The sequence below is a fragment of the Oncorhynchus gorbuscha genome, linkage group LG18 (genome assembly GCF_021184085.1).
Source record: "Oncorhynchus gorbuscha isolate QuinsamMale2020 ecotype Even-year linkage group LG18, OgorEven_v1.0, whole genome shotgun sequence".
In the NCBI taxonomy this organism is placed as follows: domain Eukaryota; kingdom Metazoa; phylum Chordata; class Actinopteri; order Salmoniformes; family Salmonidae; genus Oncorhynchus; species Oncorhynchus gorbuscha.
Window position 1 is genome coordinate 2,672,725 of NC_060190.1, and position 16,821 is coordinate 2,689,545.

Below are 16,821 nucleotides of genomic sequence, written 5' to 3' on the forward strand. Positions count from 1 at the left end.
GAGAGAGAGAGAGAGAGAGAGAGAGAGAGAGAGAGAGAGAGAGAGAGAGAGAGAGAGAGAGACAGAGAGAGAGAGAGAGAGAGAGAGAGAGAGAGAGAGAGAGAGAGAGAGAGAGGGATCCACCACATCATTTCAAAGTGGACATGTGGGTAATATTTGGTTGAGACATCGATAATCAGGGGACAGTTTATATGATATTGTGGCTCCATGGAAAACCTTCAGAATTAAACAAAGAACGGAACATTGGATGAATCGGGAAATCCCTGAGGCCATTAAATCAAGACTATAACAGAACCAAAGAGGAAGATGCTTTCACTAGACACATAACCCGAAGGATGTACTGGAGGGTCGGGTCGGGTCCTAGGTTATTACTCCAAGATGGATGTACTGGAGGGGAGGGTCCTAGGTTATTACTCCAGATGGATGTACTGGAGGGGAGGGGAGGGTCCTAGGTTATTACTCCAAGATGGATGTACTGGAGGGGAGGGTCCTAGGTTATGACTCCAAGATGGATGTACTGGAGGGGAGGGTCCTCGGTTATTACTCCAAGATGGATGTACTGGAGGGGAGGGTCCTAGGTTATTACTCTAAGATGGATGTACTGGAGGGGAGGGTCCTAAGTTATTACTCCAAGATGGATGTACTGGAGGGGAGGGGTCCTAGGTTATTACTCTAAGATGGATGTACTGGAGGGGAGGGTCCTAGGTTATTACTCCAAGATGGATGTACTGGAGGGGAGGGTCCGAGGTTATTAGTCCAGATGGATGTACTGGAGGGGAGGGTCGGGGTCCTAGGTTATTACTCCAAGATGGATGTACTGGAGGGGAGGGTCCTAGGTTATTACTCCAGATGGATGTACTGGAGGGGAGGGGAGGGTCCCAGGTTATTACTCCAGATGGATGTACTGGAGGGGAGGGTCCTCGGTTATTACTCCAGATGAATGTACTGGAGGGGAGGGTCCTAGGTTATTACTCCAAGATGGATGTACTGGAGGGGAGGGTCCTAGGTTATTACTCTAAGATGGATGTACTGGAGGGGAGGGTCCTAAGTTATTACTCCAAGATGGATGTACTGGAGGGGAGGGGAGGGTCCTAGGTTATTACTCTAAGATGGATGTACTGGAGGGGAGGGTCCTAGGTTATTACTCCAAGATGGATGTACTGGAGGGGAGGGTCCTCGGTTATTACTCCAGATGAATGTACTGGAGGGGAGGGTCCTAGGTTATTACTCCAAGATGGATGTACTGGAGGGGAGGGTCCTAGGTTATTACTCTAAGATGGATGTACTGGAGGGGAGGGTCCTAGGTTATTACTCTAAGATGGATGTACTGGAGGGGAGGGTCCTAAGTTATTACTCCAAGATGGATGTACTGGAGGGGAGGGGAGGGTCCTCGGTTATTACTCCAGATGAATGTACTGGAGGGGAGGGTCCTCGGTTATTACTCCAAGATGGATGTACTGGAGGGGAGGGTCCTAGGTTATTACTCCAAGATGGATGTACTGGAGGGGAGGGTCCTCGGTTATTACTCCAGATGAATGTACTGGAGGGGAGAGGAGGGTCCCAGGTTATTACTCCAGATGGATGTACTGGAGGGGAGGGGAGGGTCCTAGGTTATTACTCCAAGATGGATGTACTGGAGGGGAGGGGAGGGTCCTAGGTTATTACTCCAGATGAATGTACTGGAGGGGAGGGTCCTAGGTTATTACTCCAAGATGGATGTACTGGAGGGGAGAGGAGGGTCCTAGGTTATTACTCCAGATGGATGTACTGGAGGGGAGGGTTTGAGGTTATTACTCCAAGATGGATGTACTGGAGGGGAGGGTCCTAGGTTATGACTCCAAGATGGATGTACTGGAGGGGAGGGGAGGGTCCTAGGTTATTACTCCAGATGAATGTACTGGAGGGGAGGGTTCTAGGTTATTACTCCAAGATGGATGTACTGGAGGGGAGGGTCCTAGGTTATTACTCTAAGATGGATGTACTGGAGGGTCGGGTCGGGTCCTAGGTTATTACTCCAAGATGGATGTACTGGAGGGGAGGGTCCTAGGTTATTACTCCAAGATGGATGTACTGGAGGGGAGGGTCCTAGGTTATTACTCCATATGGATGTACTGGAGGGGAGGGTCCTAGGTTATTACTCCATGATGGATGTACTGGAGGGGAGAGGAGGGTCTTAGGTTATTACTCCAAGATGGATGTACTGGAGGGGAGAGGAGGGTCCTAGGTTATTACTCCAAGATGGATGTACTGGAGGGGAGAGGAGGGTCCTAGGTTATTACTCCAAGATGGATGTACTGGAGGGGAGGGTCCTAGGTTATTACTCCAAGATGGATGTACTGGAGGGGAGGGTCCTAGGTTATTACTCCAGATGGATGTACTGGAGGGGAGGGTCCTAGGTTATTACTCCAAGATGGATGTACTGGAGGGGGAGGGTCCTAGGTTATGACTCCAGATGGAAATACTGGAGGGATGGGAGGGTCCTAGGTTATTACTCTAAGATGGATGTACTGGAGGGGGGAGGGTCCTAGGTTATTACTCCAAGATGGATGTACTGGAGGGGAGGGTCCTAGGTTATTACTCCAGATGGATGTACTGGAGGGGAGGGTCCTAGGTTATTACTCCAGATGGATGTACTGGAGGGGAGGGGAGGGTCCTAGGTTATTACTCCAAGATGGATGTACTGGAGGGGAGGGGAGGGTCCTTGGTTATTACTCCAGATGAATGTACTGGAGGGGAGGGTCCTAGGTTATTACTCCAAGATGGATGTACTGGAGGGGAGGGGAGGGTCCAAGGTTATAATAATAATAATAATAATAATATATGCCATTTAGCAGACGCTTTTATCCAAAGCGACTTACAGTCATGTGTGCATACATTCTACGTATGGGTGGTCCCGGGGATCGAACCCACTACCCTGGCGTTACAAGCGCCATGCTCTACCAACTGAGCTACAGAAGGACCATTACTCCAGATGGATGTACTGGAGGGGAGGGAGGGTCCTCGGTTATTACTCCAGAAGAATGTACTGGAGGGAGGGTCCTAGGTTATTACTCCAAGATGGATGTACTGGAGGGGAGGGTCCTAGGTTATTACTCTAAGATGGATGTACTGGAGGGGAGGGTCCTAAGTTATTACTCCAAGATGGATGTACTGGAGGGGAGGGGAGGGTCCTCGGTTATTACTCCAGATGAATGTACTGGAGGGGAGGGTCCTCGGTTATTACTCCAAGATGGGATGTACTGGAGGGGAGGGTCCTAGGTTATTACTCCAAGATGGATGTACTGGAGGGGAGGGTCCTCGGTTATTACTCCAGATGAATGTACTGGAGGGGAGGGTCCTAGGTTATTACTCCAAGATGGATGTACTGGAGGGGAGGGTCCTAGGTTATTACTCTAAGATGGATGTACTGGAGGGGAGGGTCCTAGGTTATTACTCTAAGATGGATGTACTGGAGGGAGGTTATTACTCCAAGATGGATGTACTGGAGGGGAGGGGAGGGTCCTCGGTTATTACTCCAGATGAATGTACTGGAGGGGAGGGTCCTCGGTTATTACTCCAAGATGGATGTACTGGAGGGGAGGGTCCTAGGTTATTACTCCAAGATGGATGTACTGGAGGGGAGGGTCCTCGGTTATTACTCCAGATGAATGTACTGGAGGGGAGGGTCCTCGGTTATTACTCCAAGATGGATGTACTGGAGGGTCGGGTCCTAGGTTATTACTCCAGATGGATGTACTGGAGGGGAGGGTCCTAGGTTATTACTCCAAGATGGATGTACTGGAGGGGAGAGGAGGGTCCCAGGTTATTACTCCAGATGGATGTACTGGAGGGGAGGGGAGGGTCCTAGGTTATTACTCCAAGATGGATGTACTGGAGGGGAGGGGAGGGTCCTAGGTTATTACTCCAGATGAATGTACTGGAGGGGAGGGTCCTAGGTTATTACTCCAAGATGGATGTACTGGAGGGGAGAGGAGGGTCCTAGGTTATTACTCCAGATGGATGTACTGGAGGGGAGAGTCCTAGGTTATTACTCCAGATGGATGTACGGGAGGGGAGGGTCCTAGGTTATTACTCCAAGATGGATGTACTGGAGGGGAGGGGAGGGTCCTCGGTTATTACTCCAGATGAATGTACAGGAGGGGAGGGTCCTAGGTTATTACTCCAAGATGGATGTACTGGAGGGGAGGGTCCTCGGTTATTACTCCAAGATGGATGTACTGGAGGGGAGGGGAGCGTCCAAGGTTATTACTCCAGATGGATGTACTGGAGGGGAGGGTCCTCGGTTATTACTCCAAGATGGATGTACTGGAGGAGGGTCCAAGGTTATTACTCCAGATGGATGTACTGGAGGGGTGGGGAGGGTCCTCGGTTATTACTCCAGATGAATGTACTGGAGGGAAGGGTCCTAGGTTATTACTCCAAGATGGATGTACTGGAGGGGAGGGAGGGTCCTCGGTTATTACTCCAGATGAATGTACTGGAGGGGAGGGTCCTAGGTTATTACTCCAGATGGATGTACTGGAGGGGAGGGTTTGAGGTTATTACTCCAAGATGGATGTACTGGAGGGGAGGGTCCTAGGTTATGACTCCAAGATGGATGTACTGGAGGGGAGGGGAGGGTCCTAGGTTATTACTCCAGATGAATGTACTGGAGGGGAGGGTTCTAGGTTATTACTCCAAGATGGATGTACTGGAGGGGAGGGTCCTAGGTTATTACTCTAAGATGGATGTACTGGAGGGTCGGGTCGGGTCCTAGGTTATTACTCCAAGATGGATGTACTGAGGGGAGGGTCCTAGGTTATTACTCCAAGATGGATGTACTGGAGGGGAGGGTCCTAGGTTATTACTCCATATGGATGTACTGGAGGAGGGTCCTAGGTTATTACTCCATGATGGATGTACTGGAGGGGAGAGGAGGGTCTTAGGTTATTACTCCAAGATGGATGTACTGGAGGGAGAGGAGGGTCCTAGGTTATTACTCCAAGATGGATTACTGGAGGGGAGAGGAGGGTCTACTAGGTTATTACTCCAAGATGGATGTACTGGAGGGAGGGTCCTAGGTTATTACTCCAAGATGGATGTACTGGAGGGGAGGGTCCTAGGTTATTACTCCAGATGGATGTACTGGAGGGAGGGTCCTAGGTTATTACTCCAAGATGGATGTACTGGAGGGGAGGGTCCTAGGTTATGACTCCAGATGGATGTACTGGACGGGATGGGAGGGTCCTAGGTTATTACTCTAAGATGGATGTACTGGAGGGTCGGGTCGGGTCCTAGGTTATTACTCCAAGACGGATGTACTGGAGGGGAGGGTCCTAGGTTATTACTCCAGATGGATGTACTGGAGGGGAGGGTCCTAGGTTATTACTCCAGATGGATGTACTGGAGGGGAGGGGAGGGTCCTAGGTTATTACTCCAAGATGGATGTACTGGAGGGGAGGGGAGGGTCCTTGGTTATTACTCCAGATGAATGTACTGGAGGGGAGGGTCCTAGGTTATTACTCCAAGATGGATGTACTGGAGGGGAGGGGAGGGTCCAAGGTTATAATAATAATAATAATATATGCCATTTAGCAGACGCTTTTATCCAAAGCGACTTACAGTCATGTGTGCATACATTCTACGTATGGGTGGTCCCGGGGATCGAACCCACTACCCTGGCATTACAAGCGCCATGCTCTACCAACTGAGCTACAGAAGGACCATTACTCCAGATGGATGTACTGGAGGGGAGGGGAGGGTCCTCGGTTATTACTCCAGATGAATGTACTGGAGGGGAGGGTCCTAGGTTATTACTCCAAGATGGATGTACTGGAGGGGAGGGTTCGAGGTTATTACTCCAAGATGGATGTACTGGAGAGGAGGGTACGAGGTTATTACTCCAAGATGGATGTACTGGAGGGGAGGGTCCTAGGTTATTACTCCAGATGGATGTACTGGAGGGGAGGGTCCTAGGTTATTACTCCAAGATGGATGTACTGGAGGGGAGAGGAGGGTCCTAGGTTATTACTCCAGATGGATGTACTGGAGGGGAGAGGAGGGTCCTAGATTATTACTCCAAGATGGATGTACTGGAGGGGAGAGGAGGGTTCGAGGTTATTACTCCAAGATGGATGTACTGGAGGGTAGAGGAGGGTCCTAGGTTATTACTCCAAGATGGATGTACTGGAGGGGAGGGGAGGGTCCTCGGTTATTACTCCAGATGAATGTACTGGAGGGGAGGGTCCTAGGTTATTACTCCAAGATGGATGTACTGGAGGGGAGGGTTCGAGGTTATTACTCCAAGATGGATGTACTGGAGAGGAGGGTACGAGGTTATTACTCCAAGATGGATGTACTGGAGGGGAGGGTCCTAGGTTATTACTCCAGATGGATGTACTGGAGGGGAGGGTCCTAGGTTATTACTCCAAGATGGATGTACTGGAGGGGAGAGGAGGGTCCTAGGTTATTACTCCAGATGGATGTACTGGAGGGGAGAGGAGGGTCCTAGATTATTACTCCAAGATGGATGTACTGGAGGGGAGAGGAGGGTTCGAGGTTATTACTCCAAGATGGATGTACTGGAGGGGAGAGGAGGGTCGAGGTTATTAATCAAGATGGATGTACTGGAGGGGAGGGTCCTAGGTTATTACTCCAAGATGCATGTACTGGAGGGATGGTCCCTGTGGTGGGACCTGTATTGGGACCTGTATTGGGACCTGTATTGGGACCTGTATTAGGACCTGTATTGGGACCTGTATTGGGACAAAGTTTTGTGACGTGTTTGATCTTCGGGCAGGTTTTTGGGGGCTGTTCACGCACACAGAATGTTTTATTGAGGCAAGTTGAAGAACCGAAGTCTATGCCCCTTCGTCCGTCATTGGTCAAGAGCACTACTCCTAGTAGGACTGGGAACTATGGACGTGATTCTTCAACTAAGTGTTTGTTGTTATTCAACAAGAGACGACTGGTTTTCATGTTGTTATTCAAACAAGAACCCAGAGTGACTAGTTTTCATGCAAGTTTTTCCACTTGAGAATTACTGCCCCAATTGTAGATGTAAAAATGCGCGACTAAGACCTTGCAAAAAACATCAGAGTGATTTTCAGATTTCTTGATTTATCTTAGATTAATTCGGACTATTTTAAGAAAGTGTTACTGGCTGTGTTGTCTCCAGAGGGACAAACGGTGATATTGCTGCTTTTTTTTGTTCTCGTTTTTTTAAGCAAAGGTTCTTTTGAAGGAGTATGCAAGCACAGACATTCACTTCCTACGAGGAGCAGTAAAGAACCCAGTCTGAGTGTTCTGATGGGGGGAGATGCTCTACTAGGAGCAGTAAGAACCCAGTCTGAGTGTTCTGATGGGGGGAGATGCTCTACTAGGAGCAGTAAGAACCCAGTCTGAGTGTTCTGATGGGGGGAGATGCTCTACTAGGAGCAGTAAGAACCTAGTCTGAGTGTTCTGATGGGGGGAGATGCTCTACTAGGAGCAGTAAGAACCCAGTCTGAGTGTTCTGATGGGGGGAGATGCTCTACTAGGAGCAGTAAGAACCTAGTCTGAGTGTTCTGCTGGGGGAGATGCTCTACTAGGAGCAGTAAGAACCCAGTCTGAGTGTCTCTGATGGGGGAGATGCTCTACTAGGAGCAGTAAGAACCCAGTCTGAGTGTTCTGATGGGGGAGATGCTCTACTAGGAGCAGTAAGAACCCAGTCTGAGTGTTCTGATGGGGGAGATGCTCTACTAGGAGCAGTAAGAACCCAGTCTGAGTGTTCTGCTGCTGGGGGGAGATGCTCTACTAGGAGCAGTAAGAAGAAGAACCCAGTCTGAGTGTTCTCTGATGGGGGAGATGCTCTACTAGGAGCAGTAAGAACCCAGTCTGAGTGTTCTGCTGGGGGAGATGCTCTACTAGGAGCAGTAAGAACCCAGTCTGAGTGTTCTGCTGGGGGGGATGCTCTACTAGGAGCAGTAAGAACCCAGTCTGAGTGTTCTGCTGCTGCTGGGGGAGATGCTCTAGAGGAAAACCCTGGTTCTTCCTTAAGCAGGAACCCTGGGAAAACCCACAAAAGTGGATTACAGCATCCCTGGGAAAACCCTCTGCATTAACAGCAACCCTGGGAAAACCCTCTGCATTAACAGCAACCCTGGGAAAACCCTCTGCCTTAACAGCAACCCTGGGAAAACCCTCTGCATTAACAGCAACCCTGGGAAAACCCTCTGCATTAACAGCAACCCTGGCAAAACCCTCTGCATTAACAGCAACCCTGGGAAAACCCTCTGCATTAACAGCAACCCTGGGAAAACCCTCTGCATTAACAGCAACCCTGGGAAAACCCTCTGCCTTAACAGCAACCCTGGGAAAACCCTCTGCCTTAACAGCAACCCTGGGAAAACCCTCTGCATTAACAGCAGACATTTCCTCAGTCAAAACAATGTACTGAGCAAAAGTCAAATGTCCCGTTTTACCAAATTACCGTACGACAGACCACGTATTCACCCTGCACACTCTAATTGTCAAACAAACAAAAACAAAGGCAAAGTCTCATGTTTTGTTGTTTTCAAAAAAGCGTTTGACTCAGTTTGGCATGAGGGTCTGCTATATAAATGGATGGAAAGTGGTGTTTGGGGGGGAAAAGCGTACGACTTTATAAAATCCTCTGTTTAACAGCATAAAAAACAGAATAATACAGAGCAGAAATAGACCGATACCCGCTAATGATCAAAATCCAGAAAAGAGTCATTCTATTCTACAACCACCTATAAAAGGAAGTGATTCCCAAACCTTCCATAACAAACCTATCACCTACAGAGAGATGAACCTGGAGAAGAGTCCCTGGTCCTGGGGCCCTGTTCACAAACACAAACAGACCCCACAAGAGCACCAGGACAGCAACACAATTAGACCCAACCAACCGAATCATGAGAAAACCAAAAGATCATTATCAGACAAACTGGAAAGTTATTTGGCCCTAAACAGAGAGTACACAGTGGCAGAATACCTGACCACTGTGACCTACCCAAACGTATGGAAAGCTCTGACTATGTACAGACTCAGTGAGCATAGCCTTGAGAGAGAGAGAGAGAGAGAGAGAGAGAGAGAGAGGTGGGTCAGTGAATGGTTACATTGTGTTCAACAGGAGCTGTATACTCTGTCTACTGTATAAATTAATGTTGTTTGTAGAGTGTGTGTGGTTGGGTGGGTGGGTGGGAGAGGCGGAGGAGTATTTCAGTAGTTGGTGGTGTTAGAGGTAAAACAGTCAGACATTATTCATCCTATAGCACATAACCCAACATGTTCAGGTGGACTAGAACCCAACAAGTTCAGGTGGACTAGAACCCAACAAGTTCAGGTGGACTTGAACCCAACATGTTCAGGTGGACTAGAACCCAACATGTTCAGGTGGACTAGAACCAAACATGTTCAGGTGGACTAGAACCCAACAAGTTCAGGTGGACTAGAACCCAACAAGTTCAGGTTAGAACCCAACATGTTCAGATGGACTAGACATGTTCAGGCGGACTAGAACCCAACATGTTCAGGTGGACTAGAACCCAACATGTTCAGGCAGACAACCCAACATGTTCAGGTGGACAGAACCCAACATGTTCAGATGGACTAGAACCCAACATGTTCAGGCGGACTAGAACCCAACATGTTCAGGGGACTAGAACCCAACATGTTCAGGTGGACTAGAACCCAACATGTTCAGGCGGACTAGAACCCAACATGTTCAGGCGGACTAGAACCCAACATGTTCAGGCGGACTAGAACCCAACATGTTCAGGTGGACTAGAACCCAACATGTTCAGGTGGACTAGAACCCAACATGTTCAGGTGGACTAGAACCCAACATGTTCAGGCGGACTAGAACCCAACATGTTCAGGTGGACTAGAACCCAACATGTTCAGGTGGACTAGAACCCAAAATGTTCAGGCGGACTAGCCTGTCTGTCGGCTATGTCTGTCTCTCACTGTCTGTCGATCTGTCGGTATGTCCGTCTGTCTGTCAGCTATGTCTGTCTGTCTGCCTACAGCGTGGAAAAATACTTCAGATTGAGCTATGAGCTGAATTTTTACTAAATATTTTTACTAAATATTTTATATACAATGTTATTTATTCTTATATATTATACAATTTGTCTATCTAAATTATTTATTTCATAGCCATATTAAAATATATTAAAACATGATTTCATATTATAAGTCTGTGTTTAAATGACCTATAACGTGACAAAGCTTCTCCTTGCTGCCTGGTATTTTTGGCAGCTGACTGGTGGTAGCTATTAAAGTACTGTATTTATGTCCTGTGGGTTTGAAATAGCACATAGAGAGAGAGAGAGAACAGCTGAAAAGCAGAACCCGAGACAGAGCTGCAATTCCTTTCAAAGTATATATATATATATATAAAAAATTGAAACTCTTATTCAAGGTTTCAAAGACCTGCCTGATGAGAATAGGCTACTCGTACTGTTGGGGAGAACAGAGAGCTTTCTGCCATACATTGCTGCCTGCCATGAAATGAGGGACACTGTCTGACAGACAATGTCCTCTATTCCATTGTCATTGTCCATTGTATGGTTATTTTGACCCGTAAACAGGGCACATTTGAAAAAGAGACCTAGGGCTCAGTATGTCTTCCCTGTTAAAATAAATAAAATTAGGCCCTGTGAGTGTTTAAAATAGAACTCTCCCCTGACGAGACACACAGAGAGAGACAGAGAGAGAGACAGAGAGAGAGACAGAGAGAGAGACAGAGAGAGAGACAGAGAGAGAGACAGAGAGAGAGACACAGAGAGAGACACAGAGAGAGACACAGAGAGAGACACAGAGAGAGACACACAGAGAGAGACACAGAGAGAGAGAGAGAGGTCAGAGAGGGTTGGTTGAGTTCAGGTTTCTTCACAGCAGCCTGTGAGTTTAACACCCTGATCCTATCCACTGCTGTTCCCACGGACCATTTCTGATATACACATTAATCAACCATAGTAGGACTGCCTCTCTGGCCTTCTGTCTTCCTGTGTGTCCTGGAGAGCTACCCTCCTGTAGGTCTGAGTAGGGCTGCCTCTCTGGCCTTCTGTCTTCCTGTGTGTCCTGGAGAGCTACCCTCCTGTAGGTCTGAGTAGGGCTGCCTCTCTGGCCTTCTGTCTTCCTGTGTGTCCTGGAGAGCTACCCTCCTGTAGGTCTGAGTAGGGCTGCCTCTCTGGCCTTCTCTCTTCCTGTGTGTCCCGGAGAGCTACCCTCCTGTAGGTCTGAGCAGGGCTGCCCAACCCTGTTCCTGGAGAGCTACCCTCCTGTAGGTTTGAGCAGGGCTGCCCAACCCTGTTCCTGGAGAGCTACCCTCCTGTAGGTTTGAGCAGGGCTGCCCAACCCTGTTCCTGGAGAGCTACCCTCCTGTAGGTCTGAGCAGGGCTGCCCAACCCTGTTCCTGGAGAGCTACCCTCCTGTAGGTCTGAGCAGGGCTGCCCAACCCTGTTCCTGGAGAGCTACCCTCCTGTAGGTTTGAGCAGGGCTGCCCAACCCTGTTCCTGGAGAGCTACCCTCCTGTACTTCTGAGCAGGGCTGCCCAACCCTGTTCCTGGAGAGCTACCCTCCTGTAGGTTTGAGACTTCAGGTAGGCCTCAGGTAGACTTCAGGTAGACCTCAGGTAGGCCTCAGGTAGGCCTCAGGTAGACCTCAGGTAGACCTCAGGTAGGCCTCAGGTAGACCTCAGGTAGGCCTCAGGTAGGCCTCAGGTAGACCTCAGGTAGGCCTCAGGTAGACCTCAGGTACGCTTCAGGTAGACCTCAGGTAGGCCTCAGGTAGACCTCAGGTAGGCCTCAGGTAGACCTCAGGTAGGCTTCAGGTAGACCTCAGGTAGGCCTCAGGTAGACCTCAGGTACGCTTCAGGTAGACCTCAGGTAGGCCTCAGGTAGACCTCAGGTAGGCCTCAGGTAGACCTCAGGTAGGCTTCAGGTAGACCTCAGGTAGGTCTCAGTTATGGTGGTACCATACGGTTTTTGAACTAAGAAATCTGCTCGGCTGCTATACTGTATCATTTAAATCCCAGCAGTTTTGATTTGAACATGGAGGGACTCTGTAGCCTATGAAACGACCTGTGTTTGAAAACGTGGAGCCTCTGACAAATACGTTTTGGATTCCTTGTTTTATGGTTGCTTTGGCAGCGCGTCTGATGGCGGCATCACCTGTATACAGCCTCAAGGCAAGTTTTGAATTGGATTACGAATTCATATGTACAGGTATATATTTATACATGGGCTGGGAGTTTTTCCTGATCACTAACCACTAACTCTACCAGGTGTTTAGACACAGTTTATGTGTGTTGTTGTGACTCCTGGATTCTTTTCACCTGTTGTCTCTCAGGTGTTGTCGTCGGCAACCAGGAAGTGTTTCCCTTAGTGACCGTTGGGCCATGGAGCTGAGATAACTCCGCCCCCTCTGCTGTGGTAACCATGGGAACGTCCCGATGCTTCCGTCTGGCGTTCCTGCTGGGGTCTGTGTTAATGGTCCTGCTCATCATCCTCTATTGGGACGACGTGGGAGCGCTCAATCTCTACCCCCACGACCCTCATGACCTTTACCCCCATGACCCTCACCCCCACCCCACCTCACCCAGCTCCTCCACACCTACCAAACCCCCACCCAGGGACACAGAGGAGCAAGCGACCCACAAACCCCCAGAACCACAGAGCCTGACTGGCCTGGAGAGGGAGGAGGGCAACCCCCAAACCCCCAGGGGAGGAACACCCCCTCCCCCAAGTAACAGACTCCTCAGAGCTGGAGGAGAGGTGGAGAGGAGAGGAAGTGAAGCGAGAAGAGGAGAGAGTGAGGCAGGCGGAGGAAGAGAAAAGAGAGGAGGAGGGGAGGAGACAGGAGGAGGGGAGGAGACAGGAGGAGAGGAGGCGGCGGATTAGTCATATGTGTTCTGGGAATGGAACATTAGAATTCCCAGGAAAATTCCGGACGTTTGACCAGATTCCCAACCGGGAGTTAAACCACCTGATCGTAGACGACAGACATGAGATCATCTACTGCTATGTTCCCAAGGTAGGGAGGGGAAGAGGACTGTTCGCCCCTCAGAGCCGGGTTCCCCTCTAGGTTTCTTCCTAGGTTCCTGCCTTCTAGGGAGTTTTTCCTAGACACTGTGCTTCTGCATCTGCATTGGTTGCTGTTTGGAGTGTGAGGCTGTCTGTCTGTAAAGCACTATGTGACAACTGTTGATATAAAAAAAGATTTGATCCTCCACCCCTTCGCCTCCCATTCTCTTCCTCCTCCTACCCCTTTGCCTCCCATCCTCCTCCTCCTACCCCTTCGCCTCCCATCCTCTTACTCCTCCTACCCCTTCGCCTCCCATCCTCCTCCTCCTCCTACCCCTTCACCTCCCATCCTCCTCCTACCCGTTCACCCTCCCATCCTCCACCTCCTCCTACCCCTTCGCCTCCCATCCTCTTACTCCTCCTACCCCTTCGCCTCCCATCCTCTTACTCCTCCTACCCCTTCGCCTCCCATCCTCTTACTCCTCCTACCCCTTCGCCTCCCATCCTCCTCCTCCTCCTACCCCTTCACCTCCCATCCTCCTCCTCCTACCCCTTCACCTCCCATCCTCCTCCTCCTACCCCTTCACCTCCCATCCTCCTCCTCCTACCCCTTCACCTCCCATCCTCCTCCTCCTACCCCTTCGCCTCCCATCCTCTTACTCCTCCTACCCCTTCGCCTCCCATCCTCCTCCTACCCCTTCGCCTCCCATCCTCCTCCTACCCCTTCGCCTCCCATCCTCCTCCTCCTACCCCTTCGCCTCCCATCCTCCTCCTACCCCTTCACCTCCCATCATCCTCCTCCTACCCCTTCGCCTCCCATCCTCCTCCTACCCCTTCACCTCCCATCCTCCTCCTCCTACCCCTTCATCTCCCATCCTCCTCCTACCCGTTCACCTCCCATCCTCCTCCTCCTACCCCTTCGCCTCCCATCCTCCTACCCCTTCACCTCCCATCCTCCTCGCCTATCATCCTCCTCCTCCTACCCCTTCGCCTCCCATCCTCCTCCTCCTACCCCTTCACCTCCCATCCTCCTTCTCCTACCCCTTCACCTCCCATCCTCTTCCTCCTCCTACCCGTTCACCTCCCATCCTCTTCCTCCTCCTACCCCTTTGCCTCCCATCCTCCTACCCCTTCGCCTCCCATCCTCCTCCTCCTACCCCTTCGCCTCCCATCCTCCTACCCCTTCGCCTCCCATCCTCCTACCCCTTCGCCTCCCATCCTCCTCCTCCTACCCCTTCGCCTCCCATCCTCCTCCTCCTACCCCTTCGCCTCCCATCCTCCTCCTCCTACCCCTTCGCCTCCCATCCTCCTCCTCCTACCCCTTCACCTCCCATCCTCCTCCTCCTACCCCTTCGCCTCCCATCCTCCTCCTCCTACCCCTTCGCCTCCCATCCTCCTCCCTACCCGTTCACCTCCCATCCTCCTCCTACCCTTTCACCTCCCATCCTCCTCGCCTCCCATCCTCCTCCTCCTATCCGTTCACCTCCCATCCTCCTCCTCCTACCCCTTCGCCTCCCATCCTCCTACCCCTTCACCTCCCATCCTCCTCGCCTATCATCCTCCTCCTACCCCTTCGCCTCCCATCCTCCTCCTACCCCTTCACCTCCCATCCTCCTTCTCCTACCCCTTCGCCTCCCATCCTCCTCCTACCCGTTCACCTCCCATCCTCTTCCTCCTCCGACCCCTTCGCCTCCCATCCTCCTCCTCCTCCCTCCTCCTTTCCTCCCTCCTCACCTCCTTTCCTCACCCTCCTCCTCTCCTTCTCTCCTCCACCTCCTTTCCTCCCCCCTCCTCTCCTTCTCTCCTCCACCTCCTCCCCTCCTCTCTTCTCTTCCACCACCTCCTCTCCTCCTCCTCTCTCTAGGTAGCATGTACCAACTGGAAGCGTGTAATGGTGGTTCTCTCTGAGGGTCTGCTGGCTCCGGATGGACAACCTTACCGCGACCCCCAGGCCCTGCCCCCTGACCTCATACACAACTCCTCCCTGCACCTCACCTTCTCCAAGGTCTGTATACTGTCTATATACTGTGTGTATACTTGTGAATACTGTTTGTATACTGTGTGTATACTGTGTGTATACTGTGTGTATACTGTCTGTATACTGTGTATATACTGTGTGTAAACTGTCTGTATACTGTGTCTTTATCCCCTTCTCCTCATCCCCTCCCTCCTCCTCCTCCTCATCCCCTCCCTCCCCCCCCCTCATCCTCCTCCTCCTCCTCATCCCCTCCCTCCTCATCCCTTCTCCTCCTCCCCTCCTCCTCCTCCTCCTCCTCCTCCTCCTCCTCCTCTCCTCCTCCTCCTCCTCCTCCTCCCCTCCTCCTCCTCCTCCCCCCTCCCTCCTCCTCCTCCTCCCCTCCTCCCTCCCCCTCCTCCTCCTCCTCCCCCTCCTCCTCCTCCTCCCCTCCTCCTCCTCCTCCTCCTCCTCCTCCTCCACCACCTCCTCCTCCTCCCTCCTTCTCCTCCTCCTCCTCCTCCTATAGTTCTGGCGTAGGTACGGCCGTCTCTCCCGTCACCTGATGAGGGTGAAACTGCAGAGTTACACCAAGTTCCTGTTTGTCCGCGACCCCTTCGTCCGACTCATCTCCGCCTTCCGGAACAAGTTCCAACAGCCCAACGAAGACTTCTACCGCCAGTTTGGCTCGGTCATGCTACGTCGTTATGGAAACGAAAGCGGGACCTCCAGGGTTCCGGAGTCAGCGGCGGAGGCGTTCGAGGCGGGGATCCAGCCATCGTTCTCGGAGTTCGTCCGGTATCTTCTCGACCCCCAGACGGAGCAGGAGCAGCCATTCAATGAACACTGGCGCCAGGTGGGTGGGTGGTGTGTGTGTGTGTGTGTGTGTGTGTGCGTGCGCGTGTGTCCTCTCAACCCAACTGTATTCAATTAACTTCTTCTTCTCCTCCCCAGGTGTATCGGCTCTGTCACCCCTGTCAGATCCACTATGATTTCATCGGCACGCTGGAAAACCTGGAGGACGACTCGGATCAGCTGCTCCGGATCCTGGGTCTGGAAGACCAGATAAAGTTCCCGCCTAGCAACCGGAACCGCACGGCGGCCAGCTGGGAACGGGATTGGTTCGCTGATGTTCCGGCCGAGTTGAGGAGGAAGCTTTACAGTTTGTATGAGCCAGACTTTGAGCTGTTTGGGTATCCTAAACCAGAGACTCTGCTCCATCACTGATAGGCTGTTTGGGTATTCTAAACCAGAGAGTCTGCTCCATCACTGATAGACTGTTTGGGTATTCTAAACCAGAGACTCTGCTCCATCACTGATAGGCTGTTTGGGTATTCTAAACCAGAGACTCTGCTCCATCACTGATAGACTGTTTGGGTATTCTAAACCAGAGTCTGCTCCATCACTGATAGGCTGTTTTGGTATTCTAAACCAGAGAGTCTGCTCCATCACTGATAGGCTGTTTGGGTATCCTAAACCAGAGAGTCTGCTCGATCACTGATAGGCTGTTTGGGTATTCTAAACCAGAGTCTGCTCCATCACTGATAGGCTGTTTGGGTATTCTAAACCAGAGAGCCTGCTCCATCACTGATAGGCTGTTTGGGTATTCTAAACCAGAGTCTGCTCCATCACTGATAGGCTGTTTGGTATTTTTCTAAACCAGAGAGTCTGCTCCATCACTGATAGGCTGTTTGGGTATTCTAAACCAGAGACTCTGCTCCATCACTGATAGGCTGTTTGGGTATTCTAAACCAGAGAGTCTGCTCCATCACTGATAGACTGTTTGGGTATCCTAAACCAGAGACTCTGCTCCATCACTGATAGGCTGTTTGGGTATTCTAAACCAGAGACTCTGCT

The 16,821-nt window shown here is 51.0% G+C and overlaps 1 protein-coding gene across 1 annotated transcript; it reads left to right on the forward strand.

The window, feature by feature from the left end:
• The first annotated feature begins 12,425 nt into the window (after nt 1–12,425).
• LOC124003142 (carbohydrate sulfotransferase 12-like) lies at nt 12,426–16,293 on the forward strand. Its single transcript, XM_046311210.1, has 5 exons — nt 12,426–12,631; nt 12,681–13,020; nt 14,875–15,015; nt 15,494–15,820; nt 15,919–16,293. Exons 1-5 carry the CDS (start codon nt 12,426–12,428, stop codon nt 16,189–16,191), a joined length of 1,287 nt encoding a protein of 428 aa, XP_046167166.1. The 3' UTR covers nt 16,192–16,293.
• The last annotated feature ends 528 nt before the right edge of the window (nt 16,294–16,821 follow it).

Bases quoted from the DNA above. Each gene is read 5' to 3' on its own strand.
- LOC124003142 (XM_046311210.1), top strand. From the start codon at position 12,426: ATGGGAACGTCCCGATGCTTCCGTCTGGCGTTCCTGCTGGGGTCTGTG. The intron at 12,632-12,680 runs GCAAGCGACCCA...ACTGGCCTGGAG, and splicing joins CCACCCAGGGACACAGAGGA to AGGGAGGAGGGCAACCCCCA. The intron at 13,021-14,874 runs GTAGGGAGGGGA...TCCTCTCTCTAG, and splicing joins TCTACTGCTATGTTCCCAAG to GTAGCATGTACCAACTGGAA.